This window comes from Elgaria multicarinata, chromosome 11, assembly GCF_023053635.1.
Source record: "Elgaria multicarinata webbii isolate HBS135686 ecotype San Diego chromosome 11, rElgMul1.1.pri, whole genome shotgun sequence".
Lineage (NCBI taxonomy): Eukaryota > Metazoa > Chordata > Lepidosauria > Squamata > Anguidae > Elgaria > Elgaria multicarinata.
Window position 1 is genome coordinate 30492589 of NC_086181.1, and position 16238 is coordinate 30508826.

General features: G+C 47.7%; 1 protein-coding gene across 1 annotated transcript in view; it reads right to left on the reverse strand.

The window, feature by feature from the left end:
• The window catches only part of EPS8L1 (EPS8 signaling adaptor L1), a 36210-nt gene extending 20307 nt beyond the window's left edge, over nt 1-15903 (reverse strand). The window contains exons 1-11 of the mRNA XM_063136892.1: nt 15863-15903; nt 13199-13242; nt 9342-9400; nt 7371-7532; nt 7095-7244; nt 6393-6475; nt 3161-3276; nt 2736-2788; nt 944-1070; nt 737-825; nt 180-254 (exon numbers count right to left, since the gene is read on the reverse strand). Coding sequence (XP_062992962.1) covers nt 180-254; nt 737-825; nt 944-1070; nt 2736-2788; nt 3161-3276; nt 6393-6475; nt 7095-7244; nt 7371-7532; nt 9342-9400; nt 13199-13242; nt 15863-15879 — 975 coding nt within the window. The 5' untranslated portion in view covers nt 15880-15903. The remainder of the gene's footprint in view (nt 1-179; nt 255-736; nt 826-943; nt 1071-2735; nt 2789-3160; nt 3277-6392; nt 6476-7094; nt 7245-7370; nt 7533-9341; nt 9401-13198; nt 13243-15862) is intronic.
• Between the last annotated feature and the right edge of the window lie 335 nt (nt 15904-16238).

The window sequence follows — 16238 nt, forward strand, 5'->3', positions numbered from 1 at the left end:
TGACGTCAAGACAGCCCCTCCGTCCGAATCTGCGATCAAGGTGGTAGAGCCAACAAAACACGGCACTGTGCCATTCCGCTGCTTGTGTCGACCGTCTCTCAGTGTTTGTAGGCTGGCAGCTTTCTGCTCGTTCCGCTGCCTAATACTTCCTCCCACCGCCCCCGGAACCCACCACTTACCATCTTCAAGGGACTGAAGAGGAAATGTATCAGCTCCTCCGAGGAAGGTTTTGTGATGTTATTCTTCAGTCTTGCCTGGGTGGTGGGAACAAAAGCATCACCTAGAGATCAAGGGGCTGTCTTCACGGCGCCGAGTTGGCACCGCCTCCCCCCCAAACCCCGCAGTTTCCCTTACCCGGGGTGGCGTTGGTTAATCCCAATGCCAAGGAGGGAGCGTGGAGTTTCGGGCAATCATCTGGATATATGAACCGCCCCCCTCCCTCTTCCTGGCTTCCAGCAACCAATCACCAGTTGCCTTCCACCAGGTTCGGCCCTGGAGCGAGGTTAGAAGAGCCGTACTGACCTCGCTCCCACTGAAAAAGTCAGGTAAATACCCTTCCCCCCCACAAAGCACAGCTTCTTGGGAAAGCCCCGCACTGGCTGCGAATCTGCAGCTCCATCGTAGGACTGACGCAGCGCAGATTCTCAACCCCGGCAGGGCTTTGGCCACATATAAACAGCCCCCAGTCAGGCCAACAGCTTTTGCTTTTTTGGAGAAATGTGCACTCAACACTCACCAGAAGGCTGAAGGAATATTTAATCTTGGCCAGAGTGTCTTCAAACTCCTCTTGGGTAGGGGGCCGAGCTCGGATGGTCAGGAGCCCCTCTGTGGAGATGGCGAAGAAAGTTGTATAGGTTAATCTTGTACTGCAACCAGGGTCTAATTTAGCCCACAGGACAGGGGAGAAAAGTTTCTTGGAGCGGGACCACTATCTATTTCTCACCGCCTGGCTGACGGCGACGTCCCCTCGCGGAGTGCTTGCGTTGATCCAGCACGCGGAAAGCTTCAGCAGACTTCTGCAGCTTCCCCACAAAGGCTTCTACATCGTCGAAAACCCTGTTCAACAGCTCCTGTCAGATGAGAGAGATATATAAAAAGATGCTTCTGCATTGCACAAGGAGACACCCATGTGAGAACCACACAGCAGGGTTTACAAGTGTAATATACTCATAAGTAAGACTCATTAACCTAGTTTGCACAACACAGGATGTTGTGTTGTGCGAACCTAGCACAGGTCCCCCATATATACAAATGACACCTGCTGAAATTCCCTTTTCGATTCAACTGTTAAATATACAGGAGCCCTGTCCTCCTTTTCATATAGTCACCCTAGGCAGTATAGAAATGCAATAAACAAACAAATAAATAAATAAATAGCATCCAATCCTCTGTCAGGTTAGCGCGTGAACAACCAACCCATGGTGCCTTATTCACAGGGTGTGTTAGCGTGACGTGCGAACCTGCCTATTTAGTTCTGTGGGGCATACTCCTAGGTAAGTGGGTATAGGGTTTCTGTAGCAACTGATGTTGGGGCTCAGATTTATGCAGGGGATCTTTCCCCCAAATGCAAATGTATTTGTGGGGGTGGGAGGGAGTGATGATTTGTCATTACTCAGTGATTAAGGAACGGCACTTTGCACATGCTAAGTGTATGGCTATTATTATTTTCATTTGTTCACTTTTTCCACCGTGCCTACAGCATTCTACTGATGGGCAGCAGCATAAAATTACATGTACTTTGAGCGCTCAACACAAACAGCACCGCCAGACTTCCATGAAGCTCTTCAATAGTACGCAAACACATTTCCCCAAATATTTTCTAGAAGAAAATAAGTGTTGAATATGTAAGAGATCATCCACGATGAATGGTTTGATTTGTTTTCAGCGGTGTATATTTTATTGTTTTATACTGTTGGTATGATTTTGTCTGTAGGCCGCCCTGAGATCCTAGTGATATAGGGCGGGATACAAATGTTTTAATAATGATAATGATAATGATAATCATCATCATCCATGACATGTCAGTCAAATGTATTCTATTAAAAAAAAAAAGAACATGGAAGAAGAGTTTCACTGAATGCTTCGTGGACTCAGGTTTGGAAGATTCCCTTAATAGAAAAATTAACAAATAAGTTACTACTGGCAAAAGGAAGTAGGAAACACAATACTTTTTCTGTGGATTGGTATCAATTTATGATGTATGTTGATAACACTCAACTTCATGACACTCTGCCTGTAGCATATCAGTCTCTCCGATTCATGTGAACAATATATTCTGTATTTTTCTGCCTTGATTTATTATAATTATTGATACGACTGCACTATCGCGTGTAGGGGTGGGGGTGAGGGTATGAAAGAAAATTCCTAAATAAATAAAATAAAATATTTTCTAGAAGATAAGTGTTGAATATGTAAGAGATAGATCATTCATGACATGTCAGTCAAACGTATTCTATTTAAAAAAAAAAAAGTCCAGTGATGCTAAAGTGCCCCAAACAGACTCCATGCTTATAACAGCTGTACAGCAGGCAGAAAAACAACAGGTATAGCTCTCCACCCTGCAACCACGAAGGGCTTGGAATATGTGCCAGGGATAAAAGTTGGCCAATCTTCCTGGGCATATGCAAATATGATAGAAGTAAACGCATAAATCCTCCCTTACGGAAATCAACCCTACAGTTCTAACCTAACTTAAAGGCTATTTGATATTTTGCATGACTTCCCAGCTGACTCACCACATCACGCTCCGCACGGACAAAGGTCAGTTTATTCTCAATGGCCAAGATGTCTGGAAGTAGAAAGAATCAGGGGGTTATGGTGCCGGAGGCAGCACTGCAACCCAGAGATCATGCCTTTGCCTTTCACAGGCAGGAAAAGAGAATGCAGCCCTGGCTTTTCCTAGCCCAATCCTCCTCCAGGCCTTTCGCCCATTCTCCCCTTTGGTCTACTGGAGCAAAGATGCCATTTGTTTCACTCCACAAGGAAGGTGAATGAAGGGGCCAGAGGAAGACCTGGACCAGTGGCAGAGCTGTTCCATGAAGAGTGGCCACCTCCTGCCTATCCAGCAGGCGCTCTTTGGGTGAGCAAGGCCCCCTCCCCAAACGTGCGCATAGGATCAGCAACAGGTTTAGAGGGAGAGCCAGGGCTCCTAGGTTCTCACCGTCCTCTGTTTGCTCTGGTGCAATGACCTTGGTCCTGGAAGGCACCTGGCGAGGAGGTGCAGGGAGGGACTTGTCCAGGTTGTTTTCCTGGCTGCCAAGCCAGTTCTGGGTAGCTCTGTAGAAGAGGCACAAAGCAAGAGGTTGGAATGAAAAGGAAAGGAATCTCAAACCCTGTTAGATAATGCAACCTCGCTCCTGTCCTCTTCTAGATCTCTGTCACCCTCTAAGCCTGTGCCACTCATCCAGACAGCGCAAGAATCCTGATCCCCATAATCCCAGGGGACACAAGCATTTTCAAGCTGGACCTATTTCCAGGACAGTCATGGAAGCCTGGCAGGCAGAAGCCTGGCAAGCAGAACTTTTCGTTGTATGGAGATAATGAAGCCATTCTTCGCCAGTTTGGCTTCATAGCTTCATGTCAGGCTGCTACTCTCTATTCGGCCCTGGTTAGGCCTCATCTAGAGTATTGCGTCCAGTTCTGGGCTCCACAATTCAAGAAGGATGCAGACAAGCTGGAGCATGTTCAGAGGAGGGCAACCAGGATGATCAGGGCTCTCGAAACAAAGCCCTATGAAGAGAGACTGAAAGAACTGGGCATGTTTAGCCTGGAGAAGAGAAGATGGAGGGGAGACATGATAGCACTCTTCAAATACTTGAAAGGTTGTCACACAGAGGAGGGCCAGGATCTCTTCTCGATCCTCCCAGAGTGCAGGACATGGAATAACAGGCTCAAGTTAAAGGAAGCCAGATTCCAGCTGGACATCAGGAAAAACTTCCTGACTGTTAGAGCAGTACGACAATGGAACCAGTGACCTAGGGAGGTTGTGGGCTCTCCCACACTAGAGGCCTTCAAGAGGCAGCTGGACAAGCATCTGTCAGGGATGCTTTAGGGTGGATTCCTGCATTGAGCAGGGGTTTGGACTCGATGGCCTTGTAGGCCCCTTCCAACTCTGCTATTCTATGATTCTCTGAGAGGCGCAGGATGAAACGCCAAGCCACAAACCCCATCCACGGGGGCATGGGGCTTTCAGCATTTGCCTCTCACAAATTTGCCACGGGAAGGGGCAACTCTTAGCAGAGAAGCAGTGTGTGCATGCAGAACCCTTTCCACTGTTTTCTGTTGTGATTGCTCCATCGTTGCAGGCTTTTAAGAAGGCCTTGAAAACATATTATTTCACTCTGGCCTTCTCCTGGTACCGCTGGCTTTGTTGTCAGTTTGTACTGCAGTTGGTTTATTTTTTAAATGTGTTGCTGTTTTACTGTGTTTTATCGCTTTTAATATTGTTTCGTTTTTATGTGTTTTATTGATGCATGCCGCTTTGGGAGGGCATCTGCGCTGGAAGGCAGCTATGAAATATTTGGAATAAATAAATGCACCCAAGCAAATTTCTGCACTCTGCAGGGTCAAAGGGGCTGTCTATGAGCCTTATCACACCAGCGTTATACTGTGCAATCACTGCGAATTGCGTGCAAAGGACTCCGAAGTTTCCCATCTTATAATCTGCTTTTATTGTGAAGGACTCTGAAGTTTTCCAGTTTATAATCTGCTTTGACTGTGAAGCACTCCCGTGCATCCTGCTTTAATTGTGCTTCAAAGGCAATAGACCCGTCCTATTTGATACTGCTTTTCGAGCGAATCATTTGTTGTTCTCCGAGCGGCCACTGGGGGTGCAGGAGCAGGATTTGATAGGTTTAAAGAAAAAATAAACAAATGCTTACATCTGCGTAAGCTTTAAAGATAAAGACATCAAAATTGGCACAGTAATAGATATTAAGGAGAGCTTTAAGCAGACCAAATTTGAATCGGATTGGGTCATCCGTTGATTTTTTATGATTTTTTACATTCTCCCCCCCCCCCTTAAACCCATTTCCTGGTATGTAAAGGAGCGCTGCCGCCCGGCTCACAACAGCAACAACAGCAACAGCGACAGCTTAGCGCTTTAGGGGACATTTCGAGGGAAACAGGTACGTGGGATGACGCTCTGAACGTGACAAAAGCCCCTGGTGGGTGCGCGGTGGCTCGGGGTCGATTCTATGATGCAGAAGCTGCTGTGCAGGCATCCCAGGGCTTTTCCCCGAAACGCCAAAGGAAAGGAAAGTTGGGGATTTACTCCAACTTTTTTGTCTGGAGCGCGACAAGTACGGCACATCGCCTTCTGTCTTTGCTGCTCCAGGGTCACATCAGAAGAAATGGCTGGGCAGATGGTGACCCCTGATTGGTCACCGGACCGGGGGGGGGGGGGAGGCGATCAGCCGCCCAGCTGAATGGCTGCCGGAATGCCCCTGTGCTGCCTTTGTGGGGAAAAGAGTCTCCCTTTTTCGGAGGGGGGGAGGTTCTCCCTTCCCCTGGCATCAATTCCCAGGAAAAAGCCAGGGAGGGACAGCAGTGATGGCAGAAGTAGCAGCTTCCCTCTCCCATGATCCATATAAATCCCGCGCTCACTTTTTTGCATGGGGATAACGGAGCACAATCCCACAAGAATGGAAGTGTGGGGTTTGGGAGGGAATGCGGTGCCAACTTGGTGCCGTGAAGATACACTTCCCTCCCCGATGCACGGGGGAAACCTCCAGGCAGGACCAGCACTACCATTAGGCCAACTAGGCAGCCACCTAGGGCACAGACCTCCGAGGGGCACAGTACTGCCCTTTAAGGGTCACAGTTTTATACAAATTGGCTGTTTTAAGAAAACACACACCATAATAATAGGAAAATATAATAGTTCAGAAACTCTTCTGGAACAGCTGAATCGAAGTTGGCGATTTGGGGAGGGGGGCGGTGCAAGAAGCTCGCCTTGCCTAGGGTGCCAAATAGCCCTGCCTCCAAGGGGAAAGCAGCCAGAGCAAGGAATGTGCACTGCAAAAGCACCAGGTGGGGAAAGAGCTAGGGAAACAGGACGCTAGTTCATGCTGAGCCAGACCATCTGAAGTGGCTCTCCAAGGTTTCGGGCACGAGCATTTCCCAGCCGTACCTGGAGATACTGGGAGATAAGAACCTGACACCTTCCGCGTGCAGAGCGTATGCTCCACCGCGGAGCTGCAGCCCCTCCCCACTTAAGTGTTTCCACCTACACTTCTCCATCGAAAATCACCCTTCCTTATCGCTGTTCTTCTCTAGATAAAACAACCACGTGTCATTTCTGAGGCAAGGCAGAAATGTCCTTTTGAACCTCGTGTACTTTCAAACTCCCTTTCCCACCCCTTTGCCTGCGCAGGTGTCGGGTTTGCACTCACCTGAGCGCTTCCTTCCGCTGTGCATTCCCCCCTGACTTGAAGTCCAACAGAGCGCTGTTGATGTCCTGCCGGATGAGTTCTGCCTGGAAAGTAGAAGAGAAAACAGGTCGAAAGCTAGACAGAGGAGGCTAGAACCCTCCCCTTCCTTCCTCCCCTGACAAAATGCTTTAAGTAGATTTATTTATTTATTTTTACATCTATATCCCACCTTTTTTCCTCCAAGGAACCCAAGGCAGCATACATAACCCTCTTCTCCATTTTATCTTCACAACAACAAGCCTGTGAGGTAGGTTGGGCTGAGAGTCTGTGGCTGGCCCAAAGCCACCCAGTGAGGTTCCACGGCTGAGTGGGGACTAGAACCCGGATTTCCTGACTCCCAGTCCAACGCTCTAGCCACTACGCCACACTGGTAAGTTTCCTGCAGCTGGCCAAGGGTTGAACATAGGAAGCTGCCTTATTCTGACTCAGACCATCGATCCATCTAGCTCTGTATTGTCTACACTGACTGGCAGCAACGGCTCTCCAGGATTTGGGGCGGGCGTTTTTCCTGCCCTACCTGGAGATGGCGGGGATCGAACCTGAGACCTTCTGCCTGCCAAGCAGGTGCTCTGCCACTTGTGCTCTGCCCCCTCCCCCTAGGGTGACTGCATAGGGTCGTTTCCCAAACTTTCTGGATGGATCCGCCATGTTCAGTTTCTTTACCCCAATGTGGTCACACTCAAAGAAGTGGACGTCTGGTTTGAGCTGGTGGGGTTCCTGGCACACAAGCAGAAGCAAGGACCGGGTCCGGGACTCGGGTTTGACAGCCTCGCAACGCTCCACAGATGCCAATCCGTAGTTCTCCAGCTCCTCCTATAGGGGGAGACAAAGCCACCAAATGTCATCCCAGGCAGCCCATGGGGATCCCTCTCTAAAGAAGAGGTTCTCCAGCCAACCACCTCTTTCTCCCCACAAGCCACCCGAAGATTGCGTCTCCACCTTTGACTCTACGTCGAAGAGCTTGACGGCCGATCCATTGACCTGAAGCAACATCTCCTGAACCCAGATCTTCCCTTGGGCATCCATGATGGACAGTTTCCTGGTAGCATCCTCCACAGATGCCAAGTCGTCCTCTTCCCCAATGGAGAAGGTCACCAGGTGCTGGAGGATACAGAAGCAAGAGAGGCATGGATAAATCCATTGTACATCACCGAAGCTCTTCGTTAGTTTATTTCACTAGGGTGACCATAGGAAAAGGAGGACCGGGGGCTCCTGTATCTCTTTAACAGTTGTACAGAAAAGGAAATTTCAGCAGGGGGTCCTTTGAATGCCTGCAGCAGCTGGTGAAATTCCCTCTTCATCACAACAGTTAGGAGCCCTGCCCTCTTGACCAGATACAAAAGATATTTATTTATTTATTTATTTATTTATTTATTTATTTATTAGATTTTTATACCGCCCAATAGCCGAAGCTCTCTGGGCGGTTCACAAAAATTAAAACCGCAATAAAACACCCAACAGGTTAAAAACACAATTACGAAATACAGTATAAAAAGCGCAACCAGGATAAAACCACACAGCAAAATTGATATAAGATTAAAATACAGAGTTAAAACAGTAAAATTTAAATTTAAGTTAAAATTAAGTGTTAAAATACTGAGTGAATAATCAAGATAGCTTGTCTATCATTACTTAGAAGTGTGCAGTTGCAGAAAAGTGGGGTGTGGGTGGGTATGAATGCATGACAGATGGATTGTTTGACAAATGGATCAAATAAACAAATTAGAGAAGAGGGTCTAAGAGATCCCTCACCACCGCCTGACATTAGGTGGGAAGTGAGCCTTTTTGGTCACAGCACCCCATTTTGGGAATGGCCTCCCCAGGGAAGCTTGCCTGGTATCATCTGTGTTGTCTGTCTGCTTCCAGGCAAAGTCCTGTGTTTTCATTTGTTCCAGCCTTACACTATGGAATGTGAACTTGCTGATTTGCTTTCATCCACTCTGTAGATGTTTTATGCTGATTCCTCCCCCTGCCCACAAGCTGTGGTTCCACTTTGTTTATTTACTTTTTTTAAAAAAATGTGACTCTGTAGTGATGTTTTTACTGTTTTCTTGTATGCCACCCTGATCATTTTGCTGAAAGGCAGTCTAACACCCACACACACCACACACACACAAACTTCTCTCCCTAATGCTTTAAAATAAATAATTAAGTGCGCAATCCCATGCATGTTCAGACAGAAAAAAAAGGCCTACAACTCCAGCGCTGGTTGGGGGATGCTTGGAGTTGTAGGCCTTTTTTTCTGTCTGAACATGACCTCATAAGACTAGATGCATCTGGCATGAACTGTGCACCTGCTCTAGAACATTGGTCTTCAACTGGTGGATCAAGGCCCAAAAGGGATTGCAGGTCAACTTGCAGGTGGGTTGCACCATTTAGGGTGCAATCCTATGCATGTTTAAACAGAAAAAGTCCTACAAGTCCCAGCATTCCACAGCCAGCATGGCTGGCTGGGGGATGTTGGGAGTTTTAGCCCCTTTCCCCCCCCCCCCTGTCTAAGCATGCATAGGATTGCACGCTTCGTTGTTTTCTTTTGGAAGGTGGTTGTTGACTTTGAAAGAGTGGGTGGGTGGGGGGAACAGAGAGTAAAGGTGGGCAGTGCATGGGGGTGGGAGAGAACATATAGAAATGGGTGCCATCCAGAAGGCCCCAAGGCTTGAAAAGAATGGAAAATGGCTGCTCTAGGACACTCCCCACAATCCACTACAACGCACATGGTTTCCATGTCCCCACAAAATGTCTCTGGAGATAATCCAGGCAAGTAAGAACCAACTGCCTCCGTATCACCTCCCCTAATATAAGATCTCACCAACCTCCCCTCTCTTCATTCATTAACTACTAAAGTCACAAGCTCAAGCTCTTGTCCCCACTTTAGCGTAGTCCAAACCCAAACGTTAGAGCAAGACCTACATGGACAGCATACTGGGAGACATCCGCCATGATGACGTTGGAATACTTCTTCCTTTGTTCTGCAAAAAGGGATAAAACATTGTTTACGGAGGAGGAATTGGTTTGGAAAGCTGGCTTGGAACAGGAAATGAGAACAGAAAAATTAGCGTCAACTTTGTTTGTAAGAAGTACGTGAACCTTTTTTTTTTAAGGAGGAATCTCTATAAGAATACAGTAGTGTAAGGATTATTACTAGAGATCTAGTGGATTGATTTTGCGCATTTTTTAAAAAAGTGAAGCTTGAGCAGTGTAGACATGCAGAAAATTTTGAAACTGCAAAAAAGTTCAAAGCTCGAGCTTTAATAGCAAAATACAATGTTCCTCGGCACTGCCCCAAACAGTCCCCTATTCCTCTGGCAATGGAAATCTTGCAATCCCCTTCGTATTCTCGTCACTGTCTCTGCTGCTGCCCATAGCGAACATGGTGAGGTCCGCCCGGGCTTCTGTCCTGCTGCTGAGGCAACACAGCTCTTGGCCAGAGAGCGGTGTGCTCACTAAGGAGGAGCCCTGTCCGTATGCTGCCCTCACTCGCACAGGCACAGCAGCACCAGCGCATCCTCCCCAGCTATGCTCATGCTTATCTCGGGCCTACCCCGAAGAAGAAGGCCCCCGAGAAAGCAGCCACCACGGATGAGTCACAACCGGAGGAGAAGCTGGAACTGTGCAATGAGTGGGCCTGGCAACAAGAGGCTGAGGTAAAGCCGTCTGAGTGAGTGAGCATGCGCAAAGCAATCTGGGAGTTGCCCTTTTCAGTGGGTGGTGATGGGGGAGGCTTATGAAAGGGGAAAATAAGCTTCAACCCATCCCTCTCAAAACCATTTGCATTGATGGTGGTGGGGACGCGCAAAGAACTTTGGGAATTGTGGTTCTGGAGGTTTAACCTTTCAACTTAAAGAAATGGTGAATGTTCTTTTTAAAAAGAACATCTCTCTCTCTCTTTCTTTTCACATTTCCTGGTTTATTTGTAGTAGATTTATTTTAAAGGTGTCCAGTTATTCCAGCTGGGACGGAAATGGGCAAACATATTTTACCCAATCGTTCTCACACTACTAGCTCCCATGGCAAGATGGAGTTTACACTAGTCGAGAATGAAACACTAAACTCTTTGCACTTTTGACAAGTGTGGTGGTGGCAGGGGCAGGAGAGAGATCTTTGGGGGGCTGCTGCTGCTTCCTATCTGGAAGAGATTGATGGGTCTGTGGCACGCATATAGGCTTTTGTAACTAAAGCGTTTGCAAAGAAGTGGAATATTTATAGGCCTCGCCTTCTTTGTGGCAGGCAGGGCTTGTATGCTTTTAACAGTGGCATGACAGCCAGAAATTAAACGGACTCTTCCCCCCTCCTCCCCGTTTAATCTGCATGCTGGGGGGTGGGGGAAACTGCACCTTTTGAATAGACGCCTGACATGCAGCTGTTAATGCCACAGAAATGCCACCATAAAAAGAAAGATGGGATTATGCATTGACGTGCATTGCATGCATGCATCTACATGTACTACACACACTATACATATAGCAGTATATGTTATATGTTAATTATTATATATACTATAAATTATATAGGAACATACACACACACAATCCTGATTCTGGATTTAAAGGACTTGGTCATCCAGGGACATACCCCTCTAAGGAAGACATTTCTGTTCTTAAGGAGTGATTACCTCTTCTACAGGAGAGGGATGTGATTACTGCCTCACCCTGGGGGAACCAGTTTAGCCTGTGAGGATTACACACACACCCTTCTCCACCCTGTTAAATACTAATTCCTCAGCCTACCCCCACCCCAGGCTCTGAACCCTTAGAATCTCAGAGTTTTAAATCCCAGGAAACTGACATTTACAGGGTTTCTTGAGTGAGAGATAGTGTGTGATTTGAAAGACCAAGACATTTTCGGGGGGGGGGGGGGCTGTTTTCACGGCGCTGGGTTTGGTGCCACCTCCCTCCAGAACACACGTTTTTCGTCTCCCGGGGTGGCATCAAGTAATCCTGACACTGAGGAGGGAGCGCAGGGTTTCCGGGGTGCCATCCGGGTACCAGAGCACCCCACCCCCGCCCACTCCCTGGTGGAAGGTAACCAATTGCTGGTCACCTTCCACCAGAGACTCTCCCCAGAGCGACGCCAGACGGCGGAAGAGCTGTAATGATGTCGCTCCCATTGAAAACATTGGGGTAAGTCCCCGACGTTTTCAACACGCAGCTTCATGGGAAAGGCCTGCGGAGGCTGCAAAGCTGCGTTTGCATCGTATAGTTGATGCAGCACAGATCTGCAGCCATTATGACGCTTTCTTCGAGCTTTATCACACCAGCATTATACTCTGCAATCACTACAAATTGTGCGCAAAGGACTCGGAAGTTTTCCACCTTATAATCTGCTTTGATTGTGAAGTACTCCCATGCATCCTGCCTTAATTGTGCTATAAACCCAAAAGATTTGCCTTATTTAGCCCCCACTTTCTGAGCGTATCTTCCGAGCCATCGCTGGGGCACAGGAGCAGGATTTTAAAGAAATGCTTACATCTGCATAAGCTTTAAAAATAAAGACACCAAAATTGGCACACTAATAGATATTAGGGAGAGCTTTAAGCATACCAAATTTGAATTGAATTGGGTCATCCGTTGATTTTTTTGATTTTTTACATTTCCCCCCTTAAACTCACTTCCTGGTATGCAAAGGATCGCTGTCGCCCAGTAGCAAAAACAACAACGGCGAAACCTCAGCGCTACGGGGATAATCCAAGGGAAGCAGGTACGTGGGATGAACCTATTCGTGTCTAGGCACCCTGGGTTAATTTATGGCAGAAGTATATTGTGGTAGAAAGGTTCTCTTGTATACAGCTCTTGTATAAATCCTGACTTTTGAAAAGACAAAGAAACTCCTTGAACTTTGTAGCATGCACCAATATGCAAGCTAGGGAAATGTTAGGCATTTTGGACTTTGATTTGAAGAGCCTTCCTAGGAGCTTCAATCAAACCATTCTCTTAAAGACTGGTTTCAGAGGATCGTGATGGAAGAAGAAGCTATCGTGGCTTCTCCCCATGTTCCCATGCGTGCCACGCATGTGACCACCATTTGCATAATCCCCTGTGATGCAATGCAGGTTGGCGTGTTGTCCGAACCCAGGCAAGGGTAAGCTTTGTACCTATCTTACAACCTACAACTTGTAGTAGAGGTTGTACGGTAGGTACAAAGCCACCCCCTCGTGCCGCATGCCGAGTTTGACCAACACACCAACCCCACTACTTTGCGGGGGCTTATGCAAATGGAGGTCATACATGTGGCATGCGTGGAGGCAGGGACAGCCGCCACAACGGCTTCTTCTCCTGGCACGATAGTCCGAACACAGCCAACATCCTGGGTAAGTTAGCCTGGCAGAAATAATACTGAGCATCGCAAATGCATTTACAAAACAGTGTAAACATTATTTTATATAGCATTTTTCAGTTTTACAAGTTACAAAATGTTTGGTCCCTGCCCTCAAGGAGCTTACAAACTATATTTTGAGGGCAGTGAAATTGATAGAGAAAGGGAGGGCGGGGTGAGTCAAGGGATGAAATGTGGTTACCAGAGTGAGCAGTAAGGTTTGCTGGGAAAAGTGAAGAGAAGAGAAAGGGAAACTACATGGGACATCCGAGGAGGGAGTTCTAGGTATAGAGGGCAACAGCAGAAAAAAGGCAGCGTAGTGTATGAGAGCAGGTGATCTTGACTAAGGATGATAGAGTTGCAGGACTGAGTGTCCTTCAGCTCAGCCTTGAAGCTTACCATCACTCAGTCGTGAAGAAATCTTCTCAATACATCCCTCTACCCCCAAAACTCACCATAGATGGTTCTGGCACTGGGCTTGTGGACGTCACTGATTAGGCTATGAGACAAGAGGGACAAGTCAGTCGACGATCAGAAAAAGTAATCTCAAATCCAGATTCTCAGAATGTAGGGTGACCCTATGGAAAGGAGGACAGGGCTCCTGTATCTTTAACAGTTGTGTAGAAAAGGGAATTTCGGCAGCACCCGGTGAAATTCCCTCTTCATCACACCAGTTAAAGCTGCAGGAGCCCTGCCCCCTTTTGTATTTGGTCAAGAGGGCAGGGATCCTGCTGCTTTAACTAGTGTGATGAAGAGGGGATTTCACCAGGTGCTGCATGCATACAAATGACACCTGCTGAAATTCCCTTTTCTATGCAACTGTTAAAGAACCAGGAGCCCAGTCCTCCTTTCCATATGGTTACCATACAGAACACGACGCCTCCTAAGACGGGCAGGTGTCCTCTTTTATTTTACAGTGGACAGTCCTCTATTTTGGAGGGCTGTCCAGTCCACGTCTGCTTTAAAGATGAACCCTAAGAGGGGAGAACCCAGAGGTCTTCAAGGTGCCCATCAACAGCACCTGGACAGCAGACAAAACAAGGCACACAAGACACCTGGTCACAGTCTTCCACACTAAATTTCTACGTAAATTATAATAGTTATTTCTAAATTTGTAGCTATACATATAAATTAGCATACGCAAATTGGGGTCCTCTTTTCTGGTGATCTATAAGCGGCCACCCTGCTCCTTCTTAACACTTGCTAGGCTCCAGCCGCCTTCCTTGGCCAAGTCCAGGCTTGCCATCTCCAGGAGCCACCTCCGCCCGCTTTGTCAACCCAGAAGTGAAAGTGAACTAGGGAACTCCAGAACACTTGCCAACAGCCTCAGGCGCTTCCCAATGTAGGGAAGACTTTGGCCAGATGCCTGTGGCCTGCTCAGTCTGCAGCCCAGGTGTTGCTGTTGATGGGCAACTTCAAGGCCCCTGAGTTGCTCTCCGTTCTGCAAAATGAACAAGGCCCGGAGACTATTTGAAGGGCTTTCCAGTCCATGTTCCGGTTAAAAACAGCCCTTGATATAGAGGACTGTCCTCTGTAAAGTAGGACACATGGAGCCCCTATCTTCAGAGCTAGCCCAAAGATTGGTGTGAATCTAGGTGGGTGGGTGTGAGGTTGGGTGGCCATTTGTACTACTTTATATTGGACAGTCCTCTGTTTGAAAATGACCTCTATTTGAAGGGTTGTCCAGTGCAAGTCCAGCTTCATGATAAAGAACCATAACAAGGGAGAGGCAGAGTAGAGGAAGCCTTGACATTTCCTATCAACAGTTAGTCACCTGGCCAGTCTTCTCCTCTAGGGTGAGATGCAGTATATTTCTATTTAAATCATCAACGTTATTTATAGAGGTACCTCCATAGGTATAAAATAGCAAATCCAAATTTGATGTAAATCTGAGTCCTCTTTAGTCCTCATTTTGGGGGATGCGTAAGTGGCTAGCCTAGAGTGAGGCAGTGATCAAATTATGAGTGGGAAATGAAATCCACAAGCCCAAACCCTGACTCCACCCAATTTTAGCCAAACCGTGTCCTCTAAAGCTTTCTAAAAACAGCAGCAAAGAGAATGTCTAGCCCTCATGTAATTTGAACACTGGCTTTAGGCCATCCTGCCATAGAGAGACATTAAACTATTTTATACTTCGATCTACTGGTCCATTTAGTTCAGTATTGTCATCTGGAGAAGTGGGCCATTTGTGGCCCTCCAGCTGCTTTGTCCTACAACTTCCATCCATCCTATCCATCACAGCCAATGGTGAGGAATGATGGGAGCTGTAGGCCAAAACAGCTGGAGGACCACCAGCTCCCCACCCCTGGTCTACAATGAATGACAGTAGTTCTCTAGGGCTTCAGGAGAACTTCCCAGCCCTACCTGGAGATCCCAGGGACTGAACTCAACAACGCTGTCTGCACGTTTGGAGGGCCCTTGAGCAAGACCCTCCTTAATGGCCCCCTTCCACAGTGAGTCCACCTTGTCATCACTATTGCCACCAGCTGCTATTGCTCCTCCTCCTCTTTCCCATCACTGCTACCCCTGGGTTGCTTGGTAGACAAAGAGCCAGTGAGCAAGTAGGTTGTGGGATCTGCTCCTCCTCCTCATCAGCACTGTTGTCTGGGCCAGAGCAAGAAGCAGGTAAATGAGAAGGTTGCAATGGTGAAGAGGAGGAGGAAGTCCATGGGGCTCTTGTCACTGGGCCCATGCTGGTGTGTGGACCCTCGGGCAGGTGCCCAACCATGCCTACCCTGGAATGCTGGCCCTGGAACCCAAAAACTTGCATGTAAAGCATGTGCTCTACCAGCTATAGCCCTTCTGCAAGACGGAAAGTGAGAGCATGCCCAGAACTCCTGTAACAACACAGAGGGTTCTGGAAAAGCTAGCACAGTTTGCACGGGGGGAGTCGCCCATGCAACCTTGGACAGATGAGCAACTTTCAGCATGGTGGGTACCCATTCTACTTGCACTGCCCTACACAGCTGCCCGGTCTGTATGTATGGTACAAGTGGCCCTGGGAAGTCTTGCGGCTAAAATCCTAGACACATAGGTGCTAACTAGAACCTAGGGCTGCCCAGAGAACTTGGGCGGTATAGAAATGTAATAAATAAATAAACTCCAGCAGTCGCTCTTACCTTCCTGTGTCACTCATGATGTTAGCGGCCTTATCTGAGATTCACACCACAACCTGATAAGTTTAAGAGAAGAAAGTCAACACTCTCTCCAAGCGCCTGGGAGGGAACAACAGCTGGCTCGCTCCTGAGGAACAGCACAACACTTGCTTGTTTCTGTTCTCCTGCTAGAAGTGTGGTTTCAAAACCCAACAAAGGCCCAACCTTCTTAAACAGGCTCAGAGAGTTACCGATGGAAACTCAACAGAGCGTTGACTTGAGGGATCCTTTCCTCTCCACAATACTCCGGACTCTGTGTGGGGTCACTCGTTCTAGGCTGCTTCGCCTTGACTGACGTTTCCCTAAACAATATGATTGGACAATTCAAGGTGGGTAAAAG